The sequence below is a fragment of the Haliaeetus leucocephalus genome, unplaced genomic scaffold, assembly GCF_000737465.1.
Source record: "Haliaeetus leucocephalus isolate CR32 unplaced genomic scaffold, Haliaeetus_leucocephalus-4.0 Scaffold556, whole genome shotgun sequence".
Taxonomy (NCBI): Eukaryota; Metazoa; Chordata; class Aves; order Accipitriformes; family Accipitridae; genus Haliaeetus; species Haliaeetus leucocephalus.
In genome coordinates this window covers 6,628,306-6,653,902 of record NW_010972992.1, presented here as the reverse complement: position 1 = coordinate 6,653,902, position 25,597 = coordinate 6,628,306, and the positions used below count along the sequence as shown (strand labels likewise).

The 25,597-nt window shown below is 43.8% G+C and overlaps 1 protein-coding gene across 1 annotated transcript; it reads left to right on the top strand.

Moving 5' to 3' along the window:
* The first annotated feature begins 4,349 nt into the window (after positions 1–4,349).
* MXRA8 (matrix-remodelling associated 8) lies at positions 4,350–24,869 on the top strand. Its single transcript, XM_010577409.1, has 10 exons — positions 4,350–4,496; positions 12,054–12,074; positions 12,510–12,818; positions 13,400–13,501; positions 14,772–15,230; positions 19,471–19,629; positions 20,731–20,761; positions 21,706–21,782; positions 23,524–23,601; positions 24,488–24,869. Exons 1-10 carry the CDS (start codon positions 4,448–4,450, stop codon positions 24,511–24,513), a joined length of 1,311 nt encoding a protein of 436 aa, XP_010575711.1. The 5' UTR covers positions 4,350–4,447; the 3' UTR covers positions 24,514–24,869.
* The last annotated feature ends 728 nt before the right edge of the window (positions 24,870–25,597 follow it).

Genomic DNA, 25,597 nt, shown 5'->3' with positions numbered 1-25,597 from the left:
TTTTCTCCTTTCCTTTGATCAAGGCAAAGTACTATGGGTCCTGTATTTAAAGAAGATCTAAAGAAGTTGTTGGTAATAAGCATGGAGTGTTGACAAATCCAGTACTTAAGGCCTTGTACTGTACTATGTGTCTTTGTGTCAACAGAGCATTAATCCTGTCATTCCTTTTTAATGCATTACATATATTTATAGCTGTGAAAATGGGGCGGAAGTGGCCACTTTCACTCCTGCTTCCCAGGGTTAATGGTTCTCAAAATTGCAATAAAACAACGGAGGGTACCTCTTGGCATCAGACTTTCTTCCCAATCTGATACTTGCTCAGTTTCTAGACTGGTGGTCTTCAATTCAGATTTATTGGGAGGTCTTTCAGTGCAGCCTGCAGCCATGGAAAACAAAACTGTTAAAATGGAAGAGATCGGGAAGAGGAAACTTCCTGGCAGGCATGGCTTGCCCATTATTGTTTCCCACAAGCCAATTAATCTTGTGACCCCTGCACTGTCTTTGGGCAGAGCTTTTTTCCACCTGAGCCGCCAGCATTTCATATCTGAAATAGATATTTCGTCTCTATTTCAAATCACCATATTATTCATATCTGAAATAGGTGTGACTCTGGAAACACGGGAGCCTTTCTTCTCCCTGCTAACCTGATCTGTGATGAGGATGGCAGGCGCAGAGCTCCAGGAAGCAAAACCACTCGTGTGGGTGCTGGAAGGTTCCTTTCCCTTGCATGGATGCAGTTGTTTTCTTTGGACAGGATTTGTTGTTAGGGTAGACAGCTGTATATGCTGCAGTGGGCAGCTACGGGTAGCTTCTTGTTTTGAGAATCAATACCCAAAATACCTCTGGGAGTGAGGAAGGAGAAAGGCTAGGGAACACTGGTCAGGTAAGCCTCTGTGGAGAATCTAGTTAAAAATTCAGCTCCTGACCGGGCAAAGTGTTGACACAGCTGCCCTTACAGGATATCTTTGGACTAGCAAAGCTCTAGGAAGACAGGGCTGACTAGACACTGTGCAGAATTAAAGACTGGGGAAAAGGCAAAGATGTGTGAAATAGCCTCCTGTGTCCCTTTCCTTCTCTCATTATGAACCCCAGAGAAGCTGTTGCTCTCTCCTTCCAGTGGGTGATTTTCTTTAGGAGACTTCAGTGGGTTTGGCCTGAACTTGGCTTCTTTCAGTCAGGAAATAGCCAATTCATGACAGCAGCAACCACAGCAATCTACATCCATCCCAGAAGTCATGCAAGAAACAGCCAGTAACCTCTGCAGTGCCAAAGCTAGGAGGCAGAAAGGTGGAAAAGCAACCTGGAATTGCAGCCTGGAAGGTTCTGCCTGTGGTTGAGAGAAACCAAGGGAAGGAGAGGGTGCCTTGTTTGCCGTCTGCGCAATGGGAACAGCTTCTTGCCTCCCAGCCAAACGTTTTCCAGACTCTGCTCTGATGACGCAGCTGAACAAAAGGCTGTCAGATTTGAACCTTTCCTCTGGCTCCCTGACCTGACAGAGACAACAGGAGAGGCTCCTTCTTCCACTAGACTTCTGGCTCAGCAACAGGCCAGCACCTCAGCTGCTGTAGATCAGTATTGTCTTTGTTGTAATGCCTGAGAACCCGGCAGCGGGTTTTCAGTTTGGGCGCAGTAGGAGCCTTTGCCGCATGCAGGTGGTTATGGAATTGGACTAATGCAGCTATCTGAGGCTTGCAAAGACAAGCCTATGTTTTTGCATTAGGGTTACAGTTGGACTGGACATGTGAACATACAGGCTATTGACACAGCTCAGCTGATGAGTGTGGGAACTTGGACTGTGAGTGAATGTGTATCTAATTACCCACAAATTTATCCACTTAACATAAATGACAGAGTTGACATTTCCAGTGAAATTTTGTGGGGTTCTTATCTGGAGATTATTTTTAGACTTTTCACTAGGAACAAACCAGCAGTTATCTGGATCTGTTTTGGACAGTGTGAAGACCCGCTGGAGTTAAGAGTAGGCTTTTTTTAATGGTCAAATTATTCAATAATAATAGCTCCAGTTTCTTGGAATTTCTTTGGAAGTGTCTGGTTCTGTCTGCTGCTGGAGACAGGATCCTGGACTAGATGAAGTTCTGATCTGATTTAGTCTGGGTGTTTCCAAAGTTTCCCTTGTTGCAGAGTGTAATTATTTAGATGTTTGTTTATCTTTTTGTTGTAATGCTTTTCTCATTCGCAAAACACAGGCCCCTCTGGGGTAGAGGAAATCTATCTTCTGGTATACTAGATAGTACGGAAAAATGTCAGAAGGAAAAATTCAAGTGGGGCGGTTAAGTTTATCTCCATGGGCTGCCATGGGAAGGCTACCAGCTTGTATTTTTAAGCTTTCCTGTGAGAGTCCCATATATATATTTAGCTATGTTCTACAGGTGGATGTTTAAGAACTGTAAGTTTTAATTCCCTTTCCCCAACATTTTCCGCTTGATGACTGATTGTATTGTTAAATCCACTAAACACTGTTAACCATAAACAACAATAATCTAACAACAGAATGCAAGCAAAGAGAAAGCTTTACCGTATTTTACTTTTTAACATATACTAGCAGCAGCTACACTATTTCCTGACTTTATACTCCTGTAATTTTCCCGCAAGTCTTGTATTAAAAGACTCCTTTCTTATTCAGTCCCCTACATGGATTGGGTTGTTAGGCCTACAGAAGGCCAGATTCAGATGGAGCCATATTCCAAGTCTAAAGCAACATTTACACCTTTCGTACCCATATCCGAAGGCTCTTTATGGAACAGGGTGTTGAATACTGCGACTCAGTGTCTTTTACCATCTTGTCCTGCTTGAAAATAAAATAAATTTTTCCACTGAGAATTACTTGCTTTTTTTCAGAGCTCAGACTTGGACTGATGTGGAAGAGAAATGTCTTAACACTTACAGAGTCAGCAGAGGAGACCAACTTAAACCAGTTTAGGGCCTGTTCTAAATGGTTCAGCCAGCAGCCTGATTAAGCTGTTCCCACTACCTGTGAAGGTTGCTGCCCTCTTCAGGTTAGGCTGATAATTTTTCAACTGTTTAAATGGCAGCACGAGGGCATGATTTCATTCCGTGCTTGGTTAGCCCTGCCATTTTAAGGAGTCTGTCCCCTCTGAACATCCCGCAGCATCTAAAGAAGTAATCCCCTAAACTGAAAAAATTACTTTCTCTGGTCTGCAGATGCAAACTAAGGTGATCTGAACTTTAATTGGTCTGTGAGTGTATACACATAAAGGGTGTATGTAGATTTTCTTTTGTAAAGCAGTGTTTGGAGTTTAAGAATTTACTGCTTCTTTCTCTGCTGTTTGTCATTGATTGTTTTCAGTAACTGCGTTATCCTAATCATTGTGGGGCACAGTGAAGTGGGGTATATAAACACACTTAAATACATCAGTACAGGCTTTAGGAACTGGTTAATGTAATTTAACAGTCTTTCCCTAGAGCAAAGACTGCTGAAAATTCAGTCATTGCTTGACGTTGCTGCTGTCTCTTGGCACCGCTGTCAGGGCTGGTATTATCTCATGAGTACGCGAAGGAGAAGAGGAGCAGCGCATCAGGTCTTCTGTGGTTAAGGCTACTGCAATGTGTTGGCTGTTTGTCTTGGTGCCAGTCAAGCAACTGCTAGCATAGTTCAGTTCTTGTATGAAGGGCTGAAAGCAGAAGTTTTAAATCTGACCCAGTTTTCTGTGTTCTGGCCTCTGCGATAGGGAAACCTGTTCCCCACATTGCAGTATTCTGGGGCTTTTAGTTGCATTCTAGGCTCTTTCGCCTGCACTGCCCTAAGCTCCCACATATTCAGTCTTTGTCATTATTATCCTTTTGCTAAGATAGCTGCTATTAAGCCCTTGCTTACAAATTGCAGGACAGAGTAAATATTGTTTTCTAGGTTGTCTTTGGAGACTTGACCTCGAAGTAAAACCATATGAGGAGACAAAGATCAAAAAACCACTGAAGGCAACAGAATAAATCCAGTCTCGAGCAGACAGCTGGATGAGTGTCAAACAAAGGAAGGAACAGCTGGATCAAGTAAAGCACAAGGAAAATTAGTTCCATCCCTAGGGGGAGGGAGAAAGATTGTTTCGCGAGCCCGGAGCTGTATGGGACCAACTTTACCAGATGAAACTTTTACATCAAAGTCAGGGGCAGATCAGAAGGTCCCAGAGGGAGGGGAAAGAGAAGAGTGGGTGTTCATAGTAATTGTGCAGAAAGCGTTAGGGAAAGGAAGGAGGTGGAGTGTGAGTGTAGGGGGAGAGCAGAGTGGGGAGGTGGGGAATTGGAAGTTGTAGGTGGAGTAATTCTGCAGAATATGAGCTGCTGTCCACAGCTTTCTGGATGTAAATTGATGAGGTCATAGTGTTTTCCAGTTACCAAAAAAAAAAAAAGGTTAAAAAAAAATCTTCAACTTGTTTTTCAAGAGAGACGAAAACACGGAGAAGCTGAAGAAATGGAGCAACTAGCAAAACTCCTTCTGTGGCAGATTTTGCTTCAGCAAAGTAAGCTCCTAGCTGATCGGCATGATGTTACTTGTTTTTATTTCAACTGCAGAGGACGGGTCTGGAGGTTAGCTAGAAGATTTTGAACTGTTATCTTTGTAAGATTTTGCTCGGATTCCTAAGTTAGCTGTGTTTTCGTCTGTGACGGGAGGATTTCTCATGCTTTTTGGAGAGGAAAGGGGAGAGAATGGAGAAATGTTTGAGGTTGTTTAAGCAGTACTCTATTCAGCATGTTTGTGCAATCTATTTTTTCCTATCAGTTATCTCGATCAGCAAATTCAAAAACAATAAGCTTGAATGTGACTACAGTAAAGCTTGCGTAGTTAGATTTACATGATCCGAAGTTATTTTACACTTTTGAAGAGGCAGAAACAGCTGGTATGTGTGTGTGTGAGTGTTCAGGACAGAGGAAAAAATTAAAGTGGCTTTTTGTTCTGTGGGGGTTTTTTGTGGTTTTTTTTCCTGTCAGCATAAAAACAGAGACATAGGAATTCACTTTTGGGTAAGGTGCAAGAAAGGCATGAGGACAAGTCTGATGAGCTTACAATAATAGAATGGCTTGTACCTTTTCCTTAATCACAGAGTTTTCTGTAAGAGCTGAAAGCAGATTCAGGGTCCTGAGAGCCTGGCCCCAAGCTAAACAGAAACCCCAGTAAGGCTTGGATGGCGGGAGGAGATTTGAGGATTAATTGCAAAACCCCAGCAAATCCACACTTGCAGCACTTTGGGCTCTAAGGAAGGCACCTATGAGCAAAGGACCAATTACAGCTCTAAGAATAGTATGGAGAGACTTCATCAGGGTGCTGACAGTAGGAAGTGAGGAGCACAAGCTTTTTGGGGACCGGCGTCTCCCCTGTTCTTCACAGCCCTGTTAATGAAAGGCTGTGGCTAGCCACCTGAGCCTCTCAATTCCTCCGTATGTAGATGGAGTAAGCTGAAGAGTTCTCGGTTTGGTCCTTAATTAACGTAGTTTCCGCGTCATCACATCATCCCCAGTTTTGCAATGCCTCAAGGCAAGGTTTAGGAATTGGCGACATATGGGATCAGTCATAGGGACAGAAGGGTTAAAGTGCCTCAGAAAACTAGTGGGGGGGGTGGGTGGGTTAAGCCTGGAGAAGGAGGAGAGGCCACATATTGTATTTCAGAAGCACCAACCAGTCCCGCTGTGGTTTAGCATGTTGGCAGAGCTTGGGGAGCACCCAGGGCAGGAATAGCAGGTTGGGTTGCTGTAGAGCAGTGGAGGAGCTGTGCAGAAGCAACAGTATCCCACCGGAGGACGGGTGATCTCCGACAGACTTTTTTCAGGTGTATTTTGGAGAGATAACTGTCCGTACGCCAGGCAGCCCTGCTGTTCGAGAGTGCTATCCCCACCCAAATCAGGTTATAACATAATAAGCGGAGACGGGAAGGGGAGAAGGGAGGAAATCTGTGCCACTCAATATTGCAGAGATGATCCATTCTAGAGACGAACCACACCCTCAAGTGTTAATGTCTCGCAGGGAGGAACAGCACTGTGTTTGGAATGGCTCTACAAACTATTCTGTGGGCCTAGAGCCAAGGTGAAGTACACAAAGCAGAGAAGGGTTTATAAAGCTGAGCTAATATCTGAACCGTCTTGTGAGAAAGTTAGGGCAGATCTGTGAGGGGTCCTGATTGTGCAGTGGCCAAGATGGCGACTGGTTTCTTGTACAGAGGGCTTTTTCCTTTCTGCCGAGGCAGCACATTCTTGCTTTTGCCGATTCATGGGCATGTTCCTACCTGCAGTGAGGTGTTGGAATTGTTGGGACTCTTCCAAGGGGGAGTTAAGGGCTCTCCAGTCCTGGCGTCCTTTTTGAAAGCAGAAGAACTGCTGTTGAGAAAGGTGTCGCAGGAAGCCTTGAAAAATAAACAAACATAGAGACTTAGATAATTGTTCTACTGAAAAGCTTAGTCTTGCAGTCCTAGGCCAGCAGGGGCAGGCGGTGAATGGGAGATGTCTGGGTGGAACTGTATTGCTCACTATCTCCCTCCTTTGTGTCTTCGAGATGGGCCCAGATGTTATTCCTGGTTACTGGTCAGTGGGTTTTTAAAAAGTGTCTACCAGAAGAGAGCTGAGCTCATTTGTGTAGCTGTTACCTTGATGTTGCTGCATCATAAACCATTATGGCCTCTTAGACGCTGGCTCAGCTCCCTAGAGAGTCAGGATGGAGCCGCTGCCATTCTCCAAAAGTATTTGGAAATAGCTTGGTAGCACAGGCTGCTGTTTTTGCAATAATTGTGTGATGGCTCTACAGAGACCATTAAATCCCCTGCATAGACAATGGGATTTATGGGAGAAATAAGGAATGTGACACATACAGATTTCATGAAGAACATGTCCTTTCTCTAGGACTAGACCATCCCTCTGTGCCCCTAACGTAAAGGGGATGTCGCTTCCTTTTTCAAAAGAAAAAAAGAAGCTGAGACCGACCAGGAGACACTAGAGAAGGTGTGCAAAGGAATAATGAGCTGAGCTTACTTAGGCAAGCGGAGTGTCAATCTCACAGACTGTTGTTTCAACTCACACACCTGGTGGGTTATGACACTTGGTTCTCCAGTGACTTCTTAGTTTGTTTTCTTTCCTGCCCACCACTACAATCTGGACTTCAGTGGTGCTTGTTGCTTTGTAAGGCACTGTTCCAGGCAGCTTATCTTTGCTCTGCTGACATCAATGGCAAGGATCTTCCTGAGTTCAGCAGAAACGCTGCAGGGGGAGCTGGTGTTGTCATGTCCCATGGAGCGTGTATGCCACTTGGCGCTCTTGGCTACCACTGATGGTGCGTGCAGTTTCCTTTTCTGCTCTGGTAGTCTTTCATCCTCCAGTATGAGGCAGGAACTTGGTGGTTTCATTAGCACATGCATCTACCTGTGAAGCAGACCTCTGCCAGCAGCTATCTCCAGGAGGAGAGAAGCGGTGGTATTGTTCAGGCAAGACTCAAGGGGCAGTTTTCTGTTTGAACTGCTCCAAGGACACTGCCTGGAGACCTCTGAGTATGTACGATGTCTTTCAGAGCCTGAGGCTTTTACTTCTAGTTTGCCTGCAGTTTTTGTGGCTTAATTCTTTACTTGAAAAGTGGATGGGATTCAAGAAGTAAGAGCTGGCTCTGCCTTTTACAAGGGATTAGGAAACACTTCTGCAGGCTGCTTTCCTCTTCCTATATTGTGGGACCAGCAGAACACCTCTGGGATCCTGCTGAGAGGCATGCTGAGTCTGCACAGAACATGTCAGAGGACAGCATATAGATGCCTTTTTGTTGGTTTTTTTTGTGAGTACATCACACAGAGAGGACAAAGCGATTATCCATCACATGGTATTTGAAATTTTAAAATGAAAAGCTACAGTGACTTCTGTGTTGACAACTATTAAGGTATTTGGTGTTTTTGAAGCGCCAGGTCCTGGAGTCCCGTGATTACAAAAGTCTGAGCTTTTACTAGGTGCATAAATACTTCCTGATTTTATAGTTGCAGGTTGGGAAGTGTGACTCACCAAAATAACTGCTTCCAGTTTACCCCAATCCTGTAGTTCATAAGCTGTTAACTTTGCTGGGTTATGGATATGTCTCTGCCTTTGTTCAGTAGCTATTGTGTTATACAAACAATAACTTTAAAAAGTATGGCTGGGGGACATGGCTTGTTTGCTCTGCTTGTCTCACATAGCACAGTGAGGTCTCATAGCAGAGGGAGGAGACTGAAAAGAGAAAAAGGCTTATTCCTTCTTTAATTACTGCTCTATGTTCAGGTTATTGAAGGTCAGTTGTTTTAAATTCCATTTTCTCCAGGCATACAAGAGATCAGAGACATTCCAGATTCCTTAGATTTCTAAGTGATCTCATTTACAGCCATGTCAATAAGTTTGAGTCTTATCCGTGACCTGATACATGTGTGCAGTTTTCCAGCATTGCTGGGGAATCAGAACAATCAGTTCTTCCTTCTTTGTCTCGTGGAGTTCCCATGCCTCTTGTAAAGACCTGTCTTTTCTTTCCCTTCTAGAACTTTGCTTATTGGCTGCTATGCTGCTGTCTTTTTGATATTCGCCCCTACTGCTCAGACCTGACGCTTCTGTCCAGAATCTCTGTGTGCGCACGTGAGTGTGCGCAGACATGCAGTGAAAAACACTTTCTCTTCCACGTCTCGTCTCTGTGCTGAACTCCAACACAATACTTAACTTCGTCTTGCATGGGTTTTGTTCTAGCGCGTAATGTCACTGTAACCCTGGGCAGTTCAGCTTTGTGTGGCAACACTCAGCAAGTTGAAATAGCAGTATGGTAAAATGCAGGCAAGGCATCAACACATCCCTTTTTCCCAACGGGAAGCAACATCTCCTGGTCACTGAGGGGCAGACCTAGAAAGACCCTGGAGTATAATTATGAAGTAAGCGAGAGTGCTCCTGCCCTGCTTCTTAGGGAGCTGCTAGCAGAAGCTTTATGAGCAGAGGGAAAAAGAAGCTGTCAAAACCCACAAGACAAGCTTTTCTTATCTAAAAGCTGTTACATTACAGACAACTTCACCGCATCCTTGTTTCACAGCGTTGTGTTTGGAAGCGTGCTGGAGGAATGCATGGAGCTGGCTGACAGGGCTCCTCCAGCAGCCTAGCCTGGCAAAAGGCTGCTGTGGGTGGGATAGAGAGTTAGGTCCTGGGTGGTCCTTACCATGCCTGTAGGGCCAGCTAAAAGATACAAAACCAGGGGTTAGTGCTATTGTTAGTTTAGGGCTGCGACAGGCTGCTGAGCAGAGCATACTGGAAGGCTTAGGTGGATGCTTTTGTCGGTTGTTAGATTTATGATGCTGCATTTGGGCTCAGTGGTTTTTATATTAACGTGCAAGAGGGAAGGAGAAAAGTAAATGCATTCCTCTTGTTGAGCCAGGAGAGGATGTTTCTGCAGCACCAAAATCAATTTGCGGTTAATGAGCAGTAATGTAAGACTCTGGAAGCACTGGCTGTGGAGGCAGCCAGCTCATAGACACCATTCCCTAGTGCACAAGTCGCTGTTCGTGTTGCGATACTGTGTTGTTCCCTTGCCACAGGGCAAACCACCAATTCAGACACGTGGGCATTGCTTTGTCACACTGATACAAGTAGATGCTGTTGTGCTGAGAGCTGGTTGCCCTGTTGCAAGTTTGACTTTCTCCTGCAGAAAGCTGATTTGGTGCTATAAAAGAGCTTTGTATCATTCCTTTGTTGTTCTAAGCTAAATCTAAGTCCTGGCTTCCAGAGACAGAGGCTAGCAGCTTATCATATTTTAGCATCAGGCATTTTGCAGCCTAATAGGAGAGACCATCAAATGATGGAATTGTCTTGTGTATGATGTCTCTTTCTTATATCCATCCTAGACTTCGTCGTAGATTTTTTTTTTTCTTTGTGGTGCTGAGATTATAAAAGTAGAAAAAATAGCTTACATTTGGAGTGTCTTTGAACTGGCAGTTCAACAGTCGGCGCTGCTCATTTTTGTTCTCTGGTGTCACTGCCCAGTGTTTTGTGATAGGAAAACAAAAGGAAACAGAGTTTATTCTCAGCCCATGCACTGGGGGTACGTTAAAATAGGCCCAGTCTGGAGTTAATTTATTCTCTTTTGACGTGCATAAATTCCAGGGCTGAAAAAAAATACAGCCTTTGTCTGGAGGACATTGTGCCTATGACATTAGCAGGACAAAATATCTAATGATCTTGCTGGAACCCACTTGGGCTTGACTGGTTAGAGAGATGAATGATGTCATTGTGTTGGGAATCTGAATCGTACTCTCAAAGCATGATGCCAGGAGACCTCCTAGACCCCTCCTACACAAAAAGCAGGAGGGACTGGACCAGAGAAATGCAGAAACAAAGGCATTAGTTCATGTCTTGCAAAGTTCTTCCTGCATAGATCTGAGTCACATGAGTTGGAGAGAGTTGCAGTTGTGTCCAGAGCATTACAGTGTTAACTGTGCAGACCAGGAATGTGAACAGGAGAGACTGGGGGGGCATGCTCCCAAAACAAGGATGTGTTTGCCCAGCAGAGTGCTGACAACAGTGCGTGTCGTGAGTGTAAAGCAAAACAGCCGAGTCATATCACTCCTCATTTGACAGGTAGATCCAGCATACTGCAGGTACAGAATTCCCTCAATGCATTAATCCCACCATCAATTTTATAGGAGTTTGGTTTGGAGTCTTGGAGATGAAAGTTATCTTTTGGCCTTCAATCTAGTGCATCAGCAGTGTGGATCCACTTCCCTGTACTTGGGCAGTTCTAGCCCCCAGCAAATGAGCTGGGATCAGCTCTGTCTCCAAGTCTATTCAGGCCTTTGCCTTAGCAGAGGAAGTTGACCGAGATGTGGGTGTCTGCTGGGGAAGAGATGGAAATGAAACTGTCACATTCATTTCACAGTGGTCAAACAGCACAAAAATGAACATGGTTTTAACTGGTCACATCTGGGTAGTACCCCTCTACTCCGCTCTGGTGAGATCCCACCTGGAGTACTGTGTCCAGCTCTGGAGTCCTCAGTACAGAAAAGACAAGGACCTGTTGGAGCGGGTCCAGAGGAGCACCACAAAAATGATCAAAGGGATGGAACACCTCTCCTATAAGGAAAGGCTGAGAGAGGTGGGGTTGTCCAGCCTAGAGAAGAGAAGGCTCTGGGGAGACCTTATCACAGCCTTTCAATACTTAAAGGGGGCTTATAAGAAAGATGGGGAGAAACTTTTTGGTAGGACCTGTTGCAATAGGACAAGGGGTAATGGTTTTAAACTAAAAGAAGATAGATTCAGGCTAGGTAAAAGGAAGAAATTTTTTACAATGAGGGTGGTGAAACGCTGACCCAGGTTGCCCAGAGAGGTGGTAGATGCCCCATCCCTGGAAACATTCAAGGTCAGGTTGGATGGGGCTCTGAGCAGCCTGATCTAGTTGAAGATGTCCCTGTTCATTGCAGGGGGGGTGGACTAGATGACTTTTAAAGGTCTCTTCCAACCCAAACTATTCTATGATTATATGGACTGTTCTTCGTCTACTGTTTCTGCTGGTGCCTTGTTGTTTATGCAGAACCAATACCAGATCCTAAGATAATACCGGTGCCTCTCTTCTCCCTGCCCGCTCCTGCCTCCTTGGGTTCTTGTTTTTGTCTTACCCAACTTTTGTTAAATAGTTTCCTCTTGGGCAGAAGAGGCCTTTCACATAGTTTTGGTGGGTGACGCGTTGACAGATACCTTTGGTGTAACGTTTGAATAGCATGGTGGAAAAAACTCTGTGGCTGTAGATGGTATGAAATAAAGACATGGGCTGTATGAAGCTCAGTTGCAGGCTAAGTATATCCCACATTGCTCTTAAGTTTGTTGGATCAGGCACTGTCTTTTGCTCTAAGTGTACAGGATCTGCTGCAGCATGGACCAACCAAGGTCTGAGCCTCTGGGCTTAACCACAATACACATGTTAAATAAGTATATTAACAGAAAAGGGAGGAATAGATGGAATAATAACAGAGGATGTGGCTGCTGACTATGAGTGTATTTGTAGTTTTTTTTTTTCTTTTGTTGTCAGTAACAGTCTTTTTTTTTTTCTTCTTTGACAGGTTCTGTTTATTTATATTCAGGTGAGTGACATCTTCGTAATCTGCCTGGTTTTGTGATCATGAGAAGAAATGAGAGGAACCCTGATTCCATGACATGCAATGGGGGTTTCACTGCTGACTTCCATAGGCATGAACCATGCATCCCATGAACTAGTATCTGTAAACTTTGATTAAACTGGGAGTTAGGATTAGGAAGGGTAGGTAGGACAGCTCAAATCTCCAATCCTGTTAACAGACATCATAGACATTGCTTTCACTGAATGAAATCAGTGTTCGTAAGTGGTTTTCTATTGTATTTCTTCATGAGAGCGCTCTATGTTGGTCTTGAAAGTTACTTTCTTTTGGGTAGAAGGTGGGCAGAGATTCTAGGACTGATCTGAGTCCTACTCTAGTGTCTTCTTCACATGCCATTAATCTGGTAACTCTGTTTTTTTGTTCTTTGCTCTTGGCTCTCAGTCCCAGCTGATGCCTCAAACCCAGACAGTGTTGTAGTGTCAGTGTTAAATATCAGTGCTACATTGGGGTCACAGGCTGTTCTGCCCTGCAAGAGTTACCGCATGGTGTGGACCCAGGATCGTCTGAATGACCGCCAGCGTGTAGTCCACTGGGATCTGTACAGCAACTACTATGGAGATAACAAGATGGAGAGGCTATGTGACATGTACTCCGCTGGAGATCAGCGTGTATACAGCTCCTACAACCAAGGGAGGATATTCATGCCCCAGAATGCATTTACAGATGGCAACTTCTCCTTGGTGATCAAAGGTAACTAAACAGCATCTTTTCTCCCTATGCTATCTGCAGAATGGAGGATTCATGTCTAAATTAACTTTGTGTTTTTCAGTGAAAGTGGCTATTTTACAGAGCATTTTCTATAAATAAATAAATATCAGTCTAATGAGGTCAATGAGGTTCTCTGAAGCACTGGCAATAGTGTTTTATTTCCCTTTGAAACAGTCCCATTTTAAGAGAGGATTGGTAACAACTCATTGCCTGAAAGTCGCTTGGGCTTCTTGTGGACCTTTGACTGTTTTGGTTCCTGAATTATAAAGCCAAGATTGTCATTCTTCCTATGTCTGCTCTTAGCTAAACTTAAATCAGCTTTCTCTTTCCATCTCTTATTACAAATGTGTTCCACACAAGCAAATATACTGAACAAATTATTGTATGAGGTGAGATGATTCTTCTCTGTTTAGCCCACCCTGGTGATAAGGATGGGTTAGAACTAAGTTATATAAAGGCCCTTTTGCATCCATACAAGCATTTGGGAAACAGTATAAATGACAAAAGTAATCATTGCCTCAGTATAAAACATTCAACTTCCCCTCTCTTCTCTGTTGTACTAGATGTTGCAGAGAGTGATGAAGGCACATATTCTTGTAATCTTCACCATCACTACTGCCACTTATATGAAACTGTGAAAATCCAACTAGCTATCACCAAGACAGGTAGGTGTGGCAGACAGCTTGGTGTTCCTTTCTGCAAGGGACCTGGTCTGGCAACTGGAGTCCAGTGGCCACCACGACTCCGTTGGTGGGGCTTGTGTTCTGATTCATGGTAAGCCTTGCATGCTGTTCTGCTAGTGTCAGAGAAGAGTGGTGTGGATGCAAGGTTTTGCCCATGCCTTCTCAGTTGCAGGTTCAGGGCACAGATGCCACAAGAGGCTTGGAAAGCATCGGAGTCAGTGGCGCTCACTATGCTGTTTGCGATCAGATTCCATGAGTTTCAGAAATTTTATTCAATGTGTATATTTATGAACCTCTCTCCTTTCTTGGCATGTGCCAAATAATGCATGGAGCCTGTTAAGTTAAATGTTTACTTTAGGCAGCCCAATTAGCTAACTGTCCTGTTACTGCTCCAGCAGTAGAACATCCCTAGTAACAATCCATCATCTGTCAGGTTAGCCACAAAGATCTGCCTTGTACATTGGTTGGCGAGCTAACCCTGAAAAGTCTGTAGTTAAAAAGCCTCCTCAAGTTACCACACCTTAACTCCAGCTCTAAAAGCAAGCTTGTAAGGGATCTTGGCAACTGCAGTGTGTGCCACCCATGCCACCCAGGCATCACTACTGTGTCATTTAAATCAACCTTTGTATAATGCACAGCAGAGCTGCTGGGGCTGATTGTGCTGGGAAGCTGTTGAAGGGTTGATGGGATAGCAGAGAAGTGCATCTCTTCTGCTGCTGTTCTCACAGCTTCTGTGCAATAAAAAAACCCAAGCAGGCCTGTGAGCCCCAATCTGCTCATCTGTGCTTTGGTTCTTTTGTTACTCCTTTTCAAGAACAAAATACAAAACAGTGGTTCTTGAACTCCTCCAGTAATTAGGGCATTTGTGGGTAGGAAAGCATTTCCTGCTTGGAGAATTGGGATACAGCATATTGAAGATGAAATCTGTTATTCTCGTTCCATTCTTAGTCTGTAGAGAGAATATACTTCCTGCTTTCTGAAGCAAAAGATTAACTCTCAGTTATAAGGAGAAGAAAGTGGTCTTGCTTAATGCAGTGACCTAGGATGTAGACGATAAAGGTGCATTTCTTTAAATGAAGTAAGTGTGAATAAGGCACACTGTCTGTGTGGCACTTCAGGATCCTTGGAGGGGATTTTTTATAGGATTGCAGGGTCTAAGACCAATCTTGTGTGTGCCTGGGTGTCATTAAGAATAGGACAAGTGTGTAAAGATGCACGTACCAAGGTTGCACAACTTGTATTGTCTCCACAGCTGAGGATGCAAAGCAGTACTGGGATGGGGAAAAGCCTGTGATTCTTGCCCTAGAAGGCAGCACAGTGACTCTCCCCTGTGTGAACCGTAACCACATCTGGACCGAACGGCACAGTGAAGAGGAACAACAAGTAGTCCACTGGGACAGGCAGCCCCCGGGGGTTCCTCATGACCGGGCTGACCGCCTCATTGATCTGTACGCCTCTGGAGAGCGCCGCTCTTACGGACCCCTCTTCATTCGTCAGAAGATGAACATCACTGACACAGCTTTTGCCCTGGGTGACTTTTCCCTGCGGATTTCACAGCTGGAAAGTGCAGATGAAGGCACTTACTCCTGCCACCTGCACCATCACTACTGTGGTCTGCATGAGCGCAGGATCTACCAAGTCTTCGTGACGGAGCCAGTGAGAGAGAAGAAGGTGGTGAACCTTACAACTCACAACATTGCCCCAGCCATAGGTAAGTGGCCTCTGGAAGTGGTTCTCCTGATTGAGGAAGAGATAAGTATCTACAGTTGCAACTCTGAGCTCTAAAGAGCTCAGTAAGCCACAGGACAGGAATGTAACAAGGTACTCCCCATCATCACCTCAAGGAGGCCTGTGCTCTAAATGCCCAACTGTCCTTGCCTTTCATGTTCCTCCACAGTGGTCTGCAGGGATCACTTAGTGCCAGCAGGAGGGAGCGTGTCAAGGCAAGGCAAACCTGTGCCCTGCAGAAGTACCATGGACACCACTGAAGTGAAGGTGCCACTTAGAGCAACACTGACGTTTCCTCTATGAAGGTTTCTCACAGTTGAGCCAGCAGCTATTCCTGCCCTTAGGGTTAGAAAAGTAGGTGAGGTCTTGCCTCCCTTGGTACGAGTATATGGCTTTAGTGTATGGATCTGTCTGTTTCTGAGCTGTTTCCATTACATTGGCATACTTGAAGCTGCACGCGTAGCGATACTAGTGAGGATTCTGTAGAGCTGCTTTAAGACTGTGCTGCACCAAAAGTGGAGTGTCCCACCCATCAGGGTTAATTACCCTGCTCGCAGTCTTGTAGTGACATCATGTCCAGCTTCTGTTTTCTTTGCTCCAGGGCAATTCTGCAGCTTGTTCTGCTCTGCAATGCTGACATGCCCTAAGGCAAACAAGCTGTTTTTCTAACAGACTCCCTTTCCTGATTGCTTTTATGGAACGGGAGAAGGTGTGGGGCCGGGGTTGATTCTGCTCTGCCTTTGCTGTTACAACATGCCACTATTCTCACCAGTGTAGATCATAAGTGTTTCTCTCCCGGTTGCACTGGGGTTTAGGCTGTGCAAGATGCCAGACTGTGCAAAATCGAGCACCAGGAATTTTCCTCCACCCTTCGGCTTTTATTTTTTTGTCTTAAACCAATTTTCACATTTTCCACTGCAGTGAGCTATCATCTGACAGCCTGTCCAAACTCAAAACCGTCATGCTTCGTTCAGGCAGAAAAATAAAATAAAAATTCCAAGTTGAATTTTTTTTAAAAGTCTTTTGGGTATAGTTCCTTATTAACATTTTAAAATATTCATTGTGGTTTAATATTTATTGGCTGCTTAATACAGAATTTTGACATCCTTCATACATTTTTAAATAGGTCTATTCTTCTCTAGCAATTGGCTTTTTCAAGTCACAGAAACCTAAACCTCCCTTGTGAGACTCAGGTTGGTGTCCAGAAAACCCAGGCGGTACTAAAGAGAGGTGGCTGTTGGTGGTGAGCTGACAGGGAAGCCGGGACATAAAAATACAAGTCTCCATGCTGGCAGCCCTTTTGCTGCCCTTGAGCCCTATCCAGATCATATTGTGCAGATGGAAACTAGGTCTTGTTTTCAGAGTTGCCCACCCAGCAATTTATACCTCTCTTTCCTGGACGTTGTCCTGGCTGTTGCTGAATAGTTACCTACCTGCTCAGAAGTTAGACAGAACCTACGAGTAATTTAACCTGCCAGGGCTCTCTTAGTTTGGCAGTAGTACCCTCAGTGCTGGAGGAACTTGCCTTCCTGAGAAAAGCCATTTCCACTGTCAAAAAGAACAGCCTTAGAAGAGCTTTGTCCCCTATGGGCAGTGAACGCTCAGCTGGTCTGAGAGCACCACACACAAAAATGTGCTGAGTCGATGGGAATGTGAAAGAAGCTGAGGCATCCGGAGTGCCTTTTTCAAACCCACTGCTGATGAGGAGCCTGCTCAGACGTGCCCTATTTGTGTACAACAGCAAAAGCTGAGATACTGCCCCATTCCACGAAAAAACTGTATAAAACTCTTCTGGGGATATATCATAAAGCTAAAATGAAACATGAGGAGATAACAAAAGCAAAACAGTGAGCTTTTTCAGCAAGCAGCTATAGTTTCTGGCATAGCTCCAAGGCCCGGAGCCATTTCCAGCCAGGAAACTTCATCCTGTTTCGAATATAAGCATGAGCCTCAGTTTTGCTCTCAGTCTCAGCAGTATAAATGTGGTGTACGTCTACTAATTCAGTGCGTTTTTACTCTGCGTTTGCTTTGGAGCAAGTGATTGAAGAATGACATCTGTTGTGTCTCATGCTTATTGCTAAACTATTCTCAATTCTTTGCTAGCCTTGAAAAGAAAATGGGCCACGTAGCCAGCATTTGTGAGTTCTCTTCATAGAGAGCTCTCCATTTTTCCCAGCAGAAGAATCTGACCCTTGATGCTTTGGTAAAGTAATGTAATGACACCTCTGTTCTAACTCCCCCCCCCATTAGAACTTATTTTCCAGTAGTTAAATGAGATCATGTGAGTGAATTGGAGGCAGATGGGCATGCCATGTTGAGATGCACTGAAAGATCAGATCTTGGTTACGGAATAAACCTTTGTCACCTCAGCTGAAATTCTGATATAACACTAGGATGAGGAGGAGAGTCTGTATTACCTTGGTGATACTATTCTAGGCGCTGACATTCATCTGCTGGGTATGACTGAGTTACTCTCTGCCTCAGTTTCCCCAATTATAAAATGGGATATATTCTACTGCCTTCCTGGTGATGCACTTTGAAGTCCACCAGTGATGCTTTGTCAAAACACTAGTATGATAAGTATTTTTGGTATTATTTGACTGAGTAAGCCAAGGAGGCCCAAAGTTATTGAATCTGTGTCCGCTGTTTGTTGTTACAGTGAACTCTCCAATGTTGACTAAAGTTAAACTCGGCTCCTACCCTATCTTGCAGTACTGTGGGAAAGCAAAAAGCCAGGAATAGAATGCATTTATGTTTGCTGACTTCTGGCTCAACAGCTGCTTTAGTGGCTACCATCTCATTATGGCAGCTGCTGAAGAAGCCTTTCATGATCCAAAGATTTGTTAAAGCAGAACTGTCACGTATACTGTTTGCAGCTTTGCAAGTGGGATTTTTGGTTTGGTATTTTTTTAGCTTAGTAGTGGTTAAAGACACGTGCTGGTTTTCAGCGCTGTAGCCAGCAAGCACACGGCATCTAGCAATGCCAGTAAAAAGTAGAGTGTTGCTAGAGTGGAGGGCTGGACTACCAGAACACAGCATATGCTAAAACCTCTCGATTTTCTAGGACACCTGTTAGCGTTAGCGAACAATCATCTCTGGTTTCAAAGTGTTTGTTTCAATCCACTATCATCTTACTTGATTTTATCGTTGGTGGGTTGGTGTTTTGAAATGCTGGAAACAAGCTACCCGACAAACTGGAACCAGTCACTGTGCCAGCAGTTCCAAACCCATCAACGTTTCTCACACTAGAATGCTTCTGTTAAATGGTACTGTGGCTTTTGGGATATTTTCCCTCATCTTTCCCCTTATTCCTTCTGACTAATTTACAGGGTTAAACTCCCAAGAGAATGATAGGCCAGAACTCCATACTGGTTCTTACGAGGTGCTCTCCGAATGTTCCCTGTTAGGGGGACAAGGTGTCACTTTCAGCTCTGTTTTGAAGAGAAAAGCCTCTCCCAGCACAGTGTGTCTTACAGCTTTGCTGTCTGTGCCTGGGCTGGATTTGTCCACTCCTCTGACTATTGCAAGCAGAGAAGTCGCTTCCCCTTTATGTGTGTAAAACATTGACCTATTTATTTGAGATCTGCAAAAATGTTCCACGTAAAAGTTTTGAGTTACCCTTCCCTGTGCTGCGGAACTGAAATGCTGCTGCACCCGCAAATGGAATGGAATCTTGGCTTTTCTTTGTGGGTTTTCATTTTATTTATTTTATTGATTTTTATTTTATTTTAAAAGGAAACTCATTCTTTGGCATTGAAAATTCCTCCCACTCTGTAAATTATAACCCTTGGCAGGGAGGGGCTGCTTCATACTTCAGCTGTCTGGAGCCGAAGCAACGTGGTGCGTGTGTTGTAAGGGACCCAGAGGAGGGTTGTGTTACCCTGCAGAAAGACTTGGGGCTGTCTACCGTGGCTTCTTTCTGGACTTCTCTGCAATAAACAAGAACACACTGATAGCCAGGCATCAGGAGGGGAATGCGTGACAGTCACTGTTAATATTTCATGCTCCTGGGAAGTATAATGGTCTTGTGAAGCGCACAGGCATCTTCCATCTGACAAAGGTGCAGTATGTTGTATATTAGGCAGCCATTTGCCCTTTACTTCATGCAGTTCAGAAGAGTTTCTCACTGAACATGCTTTTTGGGTCCACATCCGGACCCACGTGTGAACGTGCTTTGCTTTGGGTGCCAATTCAATTATCAGCCTGTTTTCCTCTATCATCAGATCCAAATGTTGTCAGGGGCCACAATGTAATAAATGTCATCATCCCTGAGAGCCGGGTACACTTCTTCCAGCAGCTGGGCTACATCCTGGCAACTCTCCTGCTTTTCATTGTCCTCCTCATCATTGTCGTCCTTGTCACCCGCAAGCGCCGGCAGAGAGGTAAGTGCTAGAAAAGACCAGCCCTATAGTGCTTATAGGGATATCCCATGACAGCAGAGCTGATTCTGCAAATAGTTACTGTAAAGCACAATGCTGAAGGCAGCGATCCTCTTCTGCATACCGGCAACCTACGCAGTGGGGAACCTTTGCAGGTGCCGATGCCAAGAGATTCATTAATGTGGTGTAAAAATTTCCAGGTCTTGATTTGCTGAGTTGCTCTGTTGTAAGGGACAAGAAAATTAGAACTACTAGGTAGTTGCTCTTTACAAGTGGAATTTATTTAGAGCAGAAGGCCCACATGCATCCATTAAGAACTAAGATGTCTAAGTCCTTGCTGGACTCCCTGTGCTGGGTGATTCTCTGTGTGTAATTAGACAGATGGACAGTGAGATCTTTTGGTGACTTCCACACAAATAGTTTTGGATGCAACACAAAAAGCAAATACCAGGGAATGTCTGTCTTCTGGTGTGTTGTTTGGAGTACCACATTCATCCTTATTTATGTGTCGGGGGATTAGCACCAACACAAAATGGGGCTATCTCCACTGACTTAGGTGGAGTTACTCTGCAATCACAGAGGGGACAGGCTCCTGACCCTGACCTTTGAATAGAAAAGAAGAGCCTGAAATCATCCCTCCTCGCAGAGTGGGATGAGACAGGAGTGTAGTTAGATACCTGGCATGTGGGAGGCTGATGAAAACCAGCATCTGTACCATGTGATGGATGCAGGGCTAAGCAATAAGCAGGGGATGGACGAGTGCAGCACCAGCACACGAGATGGCAGGTGTGGTTAATATTTTTGTAATAAATGGGAGGTGGAAAGAAATGAAATATGGTGATGGCTATAGTTTCTCATGGCTGCTCATCCATAGATCTGGGAAGACCACTGGAAATCTGGTGAGTAAAGGAGAGGGAAGCTCCCTGTGGCAGTGGAACACACATGAATTCTTGTGTATTGGAGGGCTTGTGAAAGTGACCATTGTAAGCATCACAAATAAGGAGCACTGTGAATAAGTGCTAGGTGTTATTGTTATCACTGTTATCTGGGAGGGGTTGGTTGGAGTGGATACGACTGCTCATTCTGTTTCTTTTCCTTGTTTAGGTTATGAATACAATGTGAAGAAATACGGAGAGTAAGTACAATTACCAGGTCTATTATCTAGGATTAGATTGCATAAAAATGAACTTATGGGCCCCCACCCTCAGCTGTCATTAAGAGCCTAAAACAGCTGAGGATCTGGTTAGTATGAGTGCAGCCATGTAATGCATAGGCTGTTTGATAGAGTTTATTCCTTGCTTTCCACCAATTCTTTTGCAGCTTTACGCTCAGGTCATTATTAGCATAATAATTGCATACCAGGGAGCAACTTCCATGCTGTCAAAGTACAGAAGGAGAGAATGGTTTGTAGGGCTGATTTGGCAATTGCATTTCCTCTTGTTATACTTTGGCTGTGAGATGTCATTAGGAGTTAGTGGTAAAGGGGTAATGCACAGATCCACTGTAAATCCTACTGTGAGATGGGGCCAAGATTATGTAGCTGGGTTCCTTTATGTTTTATTATATATTACTAAAGTGGAAGAGACGGGGAAGTTCCAGTACAGATTGGCTCCCCATTGTTCTAAGCTCTGGACAAACAGATGGGGAAAAAATAGCCAGCTAGCCAGAGATCTCAAGGTGTTAATAGGAAAGACAGTAAAAGGAAGAGAGAGGAGAACTGGATTCACTACTAAGCAGTATGACCTTCTGAAATCTGTTTGATAGCTTAGGGGCAAAGACAGGAAAAGTACCCATGTACAATGGCTGCCAGTGCTGTTATCCATCTGTCATGCTTTCTCCAGGGAAGCTTTGTAGAAACTGGAAAGGATTCTGTAAGGTTTGCTGTGAAAATCACCAGTACTTAATAGAGAATGAAATCTTCTATGGATTTTTTCAACTTTTTTCCAGCTATATAGCAAATAAACACTGTAAATTGAATTCTTTAAAGTAGCATTAGAAGAGCTATTGTGAAAAAGTGTGAAAGGAGCCAGTTATTAAAGGATGTGACAATACCATTTTTCATTGTTATTTCTTTTTCAGGAAGGATGTAAATCTTAAAGAATTTACAGTCGACACAACAGATCTGACTCAATACAAAAGTGAAGACATCAGGCTGGGTATGCATCAACTAGCAACCATTCTCCAAACCAGGTCAAAACTCATTATAACTGAGGACTTTCTAATGGCATTTAGATACCTGTTTTGAAGTGACTTAACCTCCTGATTTTAAATGGCAGCTTTGAGAATCTCAACCCACAAGCCAGTGCAAGCAGGGGGACTGCAGGCGGAGAGTGCAGTCCTGACTTTTAACTAGAGGCTGATTGATGAGGTTGGTCAGTAATGGGGCACCGTGTCTTTTGTTTCACCTGGAGTTTTGGGGGTTCTTTGACATGCACTTGAAAGCCAAATTCAAGTGAGTGCAAAACAATGTGGAATGAGATCAAGACAGCATCTAGGGAGGAGGATTCCTCAAATTTAAGCAGTTTGTGTAGGGAAGAGGATCAACAAGGCAGTTCTCTAGAATCTCCTGTCCAAGAAACTAAAAGCATTTGTCAATATGAATATCATCATTCTACAGTAAATAAAAACTAGCTCAAAGTGAGTGATCTGGAGAAAAAAAATTAGATCAACAGTCTTTAGTCCTAACTACTGACCTTATTTTCTCTTTTGAAAGTGGGTAGGAACTGTCATTGACTGAGTTGGGGATAAAGAGAAGTCATGAGTTAGCTGAGTTCATTGCCTTCACCTTCTGTTGAAGCCAGTTTGGTTTAACCTTCTACAATTTCATCCTCCCTGGATGTCAAATAATTTAGTGAACAGTTGAGCCTTCTATCAAGATCTGTGATAGCAGTTAGGGCAAATAAACGTGGGGAACATGATAGGAAGAAAATTTGCAACAAGGGTCCTAGAATACAAAAGACAGAAAATACAAAAAACACTGGAACTCATGGTAACATGAAACATACTGAAAAGAGGGGAAGGAAACTAATCTCACTGGTGATCTGTGAAAGTATTTTTGCTGGGATATGTGGGACTGACTCAGGGAACTTACAACATTCCTGAAGATGGATGCTGCTCCTTACTAGAGCTTGAAGGTGCAGCCTTGAGTTTATTGTGTCAGTGATTGATGAGAGGTGTCTTCTTGCTTGGACTTGGAATGGATTGTCTGTAAAGCAAATTTGATCCTCTTGTCTGCACTACCCTGAGATTCCTGAAGACTTGCCATGATGCCAGGTTCATACCTGCTGTAACTTGTTGTATGTCCGTGAACATGTCGATAAACCAGGAAGCAATTGAGTCTGTCCTTTTTTTTCTCTGTGCACCCCCAGTAAATGTACAACCTTTAAAAGAACAAGCTGACAAACTTTAGGTCCCAAGTTACAGAATTGCTGTGAGGGCCCCAGTAACCAAGAGGTAGATAGATACAAAAGCTGAAGTAAAGAACAAAGGAATTGCAGAGAGTGGGTTGCAAACCAGGACAGCAGCAAGTACGAATTCTTCTCTGTGTGTCTCCTGTGATTCTCCTGTGAGCAAATTCTTTGAATAACTGCATCAGTCACCTTCAGGTGAGCTTTGCATAGATAATCCGGAGCTTTTTGTTACATGCTGGTACCTATGAGGAGCAGGAAACTGAAGTATGCATAACTGATTAGTGCCAGGGGCAAAAATTAAGTTGTAGCAGCTTTCCTTTTCCTGCTGAGTGGCTGAGTAACTCCATGAGTTGCTCCTAGAGATCTGGAGATGCCAGGCCTAGAGTACCTCCAAGGATGGACAAATCACATGTCCGCCTTGCCTGTAAAGCTTTGTTTTCTTTTAATGTTCTAATGGCTGTCTGAATTATACTCCTTCCTTACACAGATTACAAAAACAACATCCTGAAGGAGAAGGCTGAGCAAGCCAGAAGCTTCCCAGCAAAGAACATTGATTTAGACAAAGGTAATAATGACTTGCTTCACCCTAATTGGTGGCTGTAGGAACCTTCTGATGGGTTGAAGGAGGGAGGAGGGAAGAAGCAGTGAGCTGACCAAGCCACAGCTGAATGAGGAATGATAAACATCATGACAAATGACAGCAGGAATGAGAAGCTGGTTCCCTTTCTATCCTTTCATCATGGAGCCACAAGATGCAAGCAGTGATTAGGCTTTTAAAAACTTCTGGCATGGCACAAATAGAATTTTTCTTTATTGGAAAAAGAATGCCTCGCAGGGCTGGAATAGTGCATTCTGTACTGTAACCTCAGAGGGAGATGCATCTCAAAAATGTCCTGGCATGGTGTTTGAGAAGAAAACACTGTGCAGAAGAGAGTGTTTTGAGTTGAATTAATTTATGGGTAATGGGCAGTCACTTACTTCATCCAACAAAAGCAAACAGCTCTCCCTCCCTAGGGGCTGTGAATCTCCTTTTGCTTATCCAGTATTAATCCTGAGTATTACGCCTCAGTTTGTAGAGTCACACTTATGTCAAGCAGTGCTTGTAAGAAGTTGTTAGATTCGATGACTCTTTTCATATGAATTTAGAATGTAATAAAAGTGAATGAAATTATATCAGGAAGGGAATGGTCTGGAGAGTCCATGAATTGCTGTAGACCTGCTGTTCTTGATGGAGTTCTCATGATATTTTTGCCTACATTCTGCAGAGATGATCTGTGCAATAGTTTATATACAGTGTATCTCACTGTGGGCTTTATGAAGAGGATATTGGGGACACGATGGACTGCAAATGGTCACTTGTCACTGTATAGCTGAGTCCATATTACAGTGTGCTGCTTTGGATGGTTTGAAATACCTCTTCAAGTACTGACCTCCTTTCAATTTGCTTTCAGATTTCAGGAAGGAATATTGTAAATGAAGACATTCCCAAGCTGCTGGCTGGACCAGAAGCTTCAATCAAAGACAGATAAATGGAAGAGAGATGCCTTTTCTTAATATCATGTCCCTCCAGTTACCGTAGATTTTTTCACATAGACTTTCTCCCCACTAAGCACAAGGGTATTTGCAAATGCTTCTTGAAAGAGTTAGACTGTCTGTCTTGTGTGCACTTATGATGGGTTTGGGTTGCCTTTTCTTATTCTGTTCTCCCAATCCTCCATTCCCCTTTTCTTTCTTGATATTATTGTTGGTTTTATGCATCAATGATTTTTATGAGCTGAATCAGCAGACCTTTTGCTTTGATGTTACTGCTTTAAATAAACCAACCTGCATCACTAATCTTGAGCCATCATTATATCAGGCATTTTTCCATGTAGTGTATTCGTCATTCAGAAAAATAATAGGAAAGCCTGATTGTGATCTCTCATGGGCTGGCATAAATCAGTGTCATATAGCACTTTACGTATTCCAGGTGAAGTACAATGAGTACACCCCTTCACAAATGATGATGTAAATACCTCATTTTATGAATGGGGAAATGTCAATATCCTCATTTTACAGGGGAAAGGGAGGCACACAAATGACCAAGGATAGGGCTGGGATCACCTACAAAGAACTCTGGAAGCCTGCCTCTGTATTTCTCACTCTAAGCTTGTTTGTTGATTTGTTTTTGTTTCAGTGCAGACCAAATCAGATTTGGCATGAGCAGACACTTTCAGCTGAAGTTGATGGAGTTACAGTGCTGTAATACCAGTCTCAGTTAGATCAGAACCAGAAATATTATGGAGAGGGCTAAACTCCTGTGTGGAATCTGGAATGTGATTTTCCTGCAGTCCTTGGGTGGATCCAGGCCACACAGAGCTTGTGTGCACATCAAAACAAAGGTATGATTACAGCACAGGTAGAGAGATTGTTAAAAGGAATAGCTTCTCATGAGCAGACTGTGAGGAACAAGAGTAACGAGACACTCCACTAAATAGCCTGTCAGGAATTTTCATGGGCCAGGGTCTCAGAGGGAGAGTTGAGAAGGGAGAGGAGTCCATTCTTGTGGATTTTGGCATTGT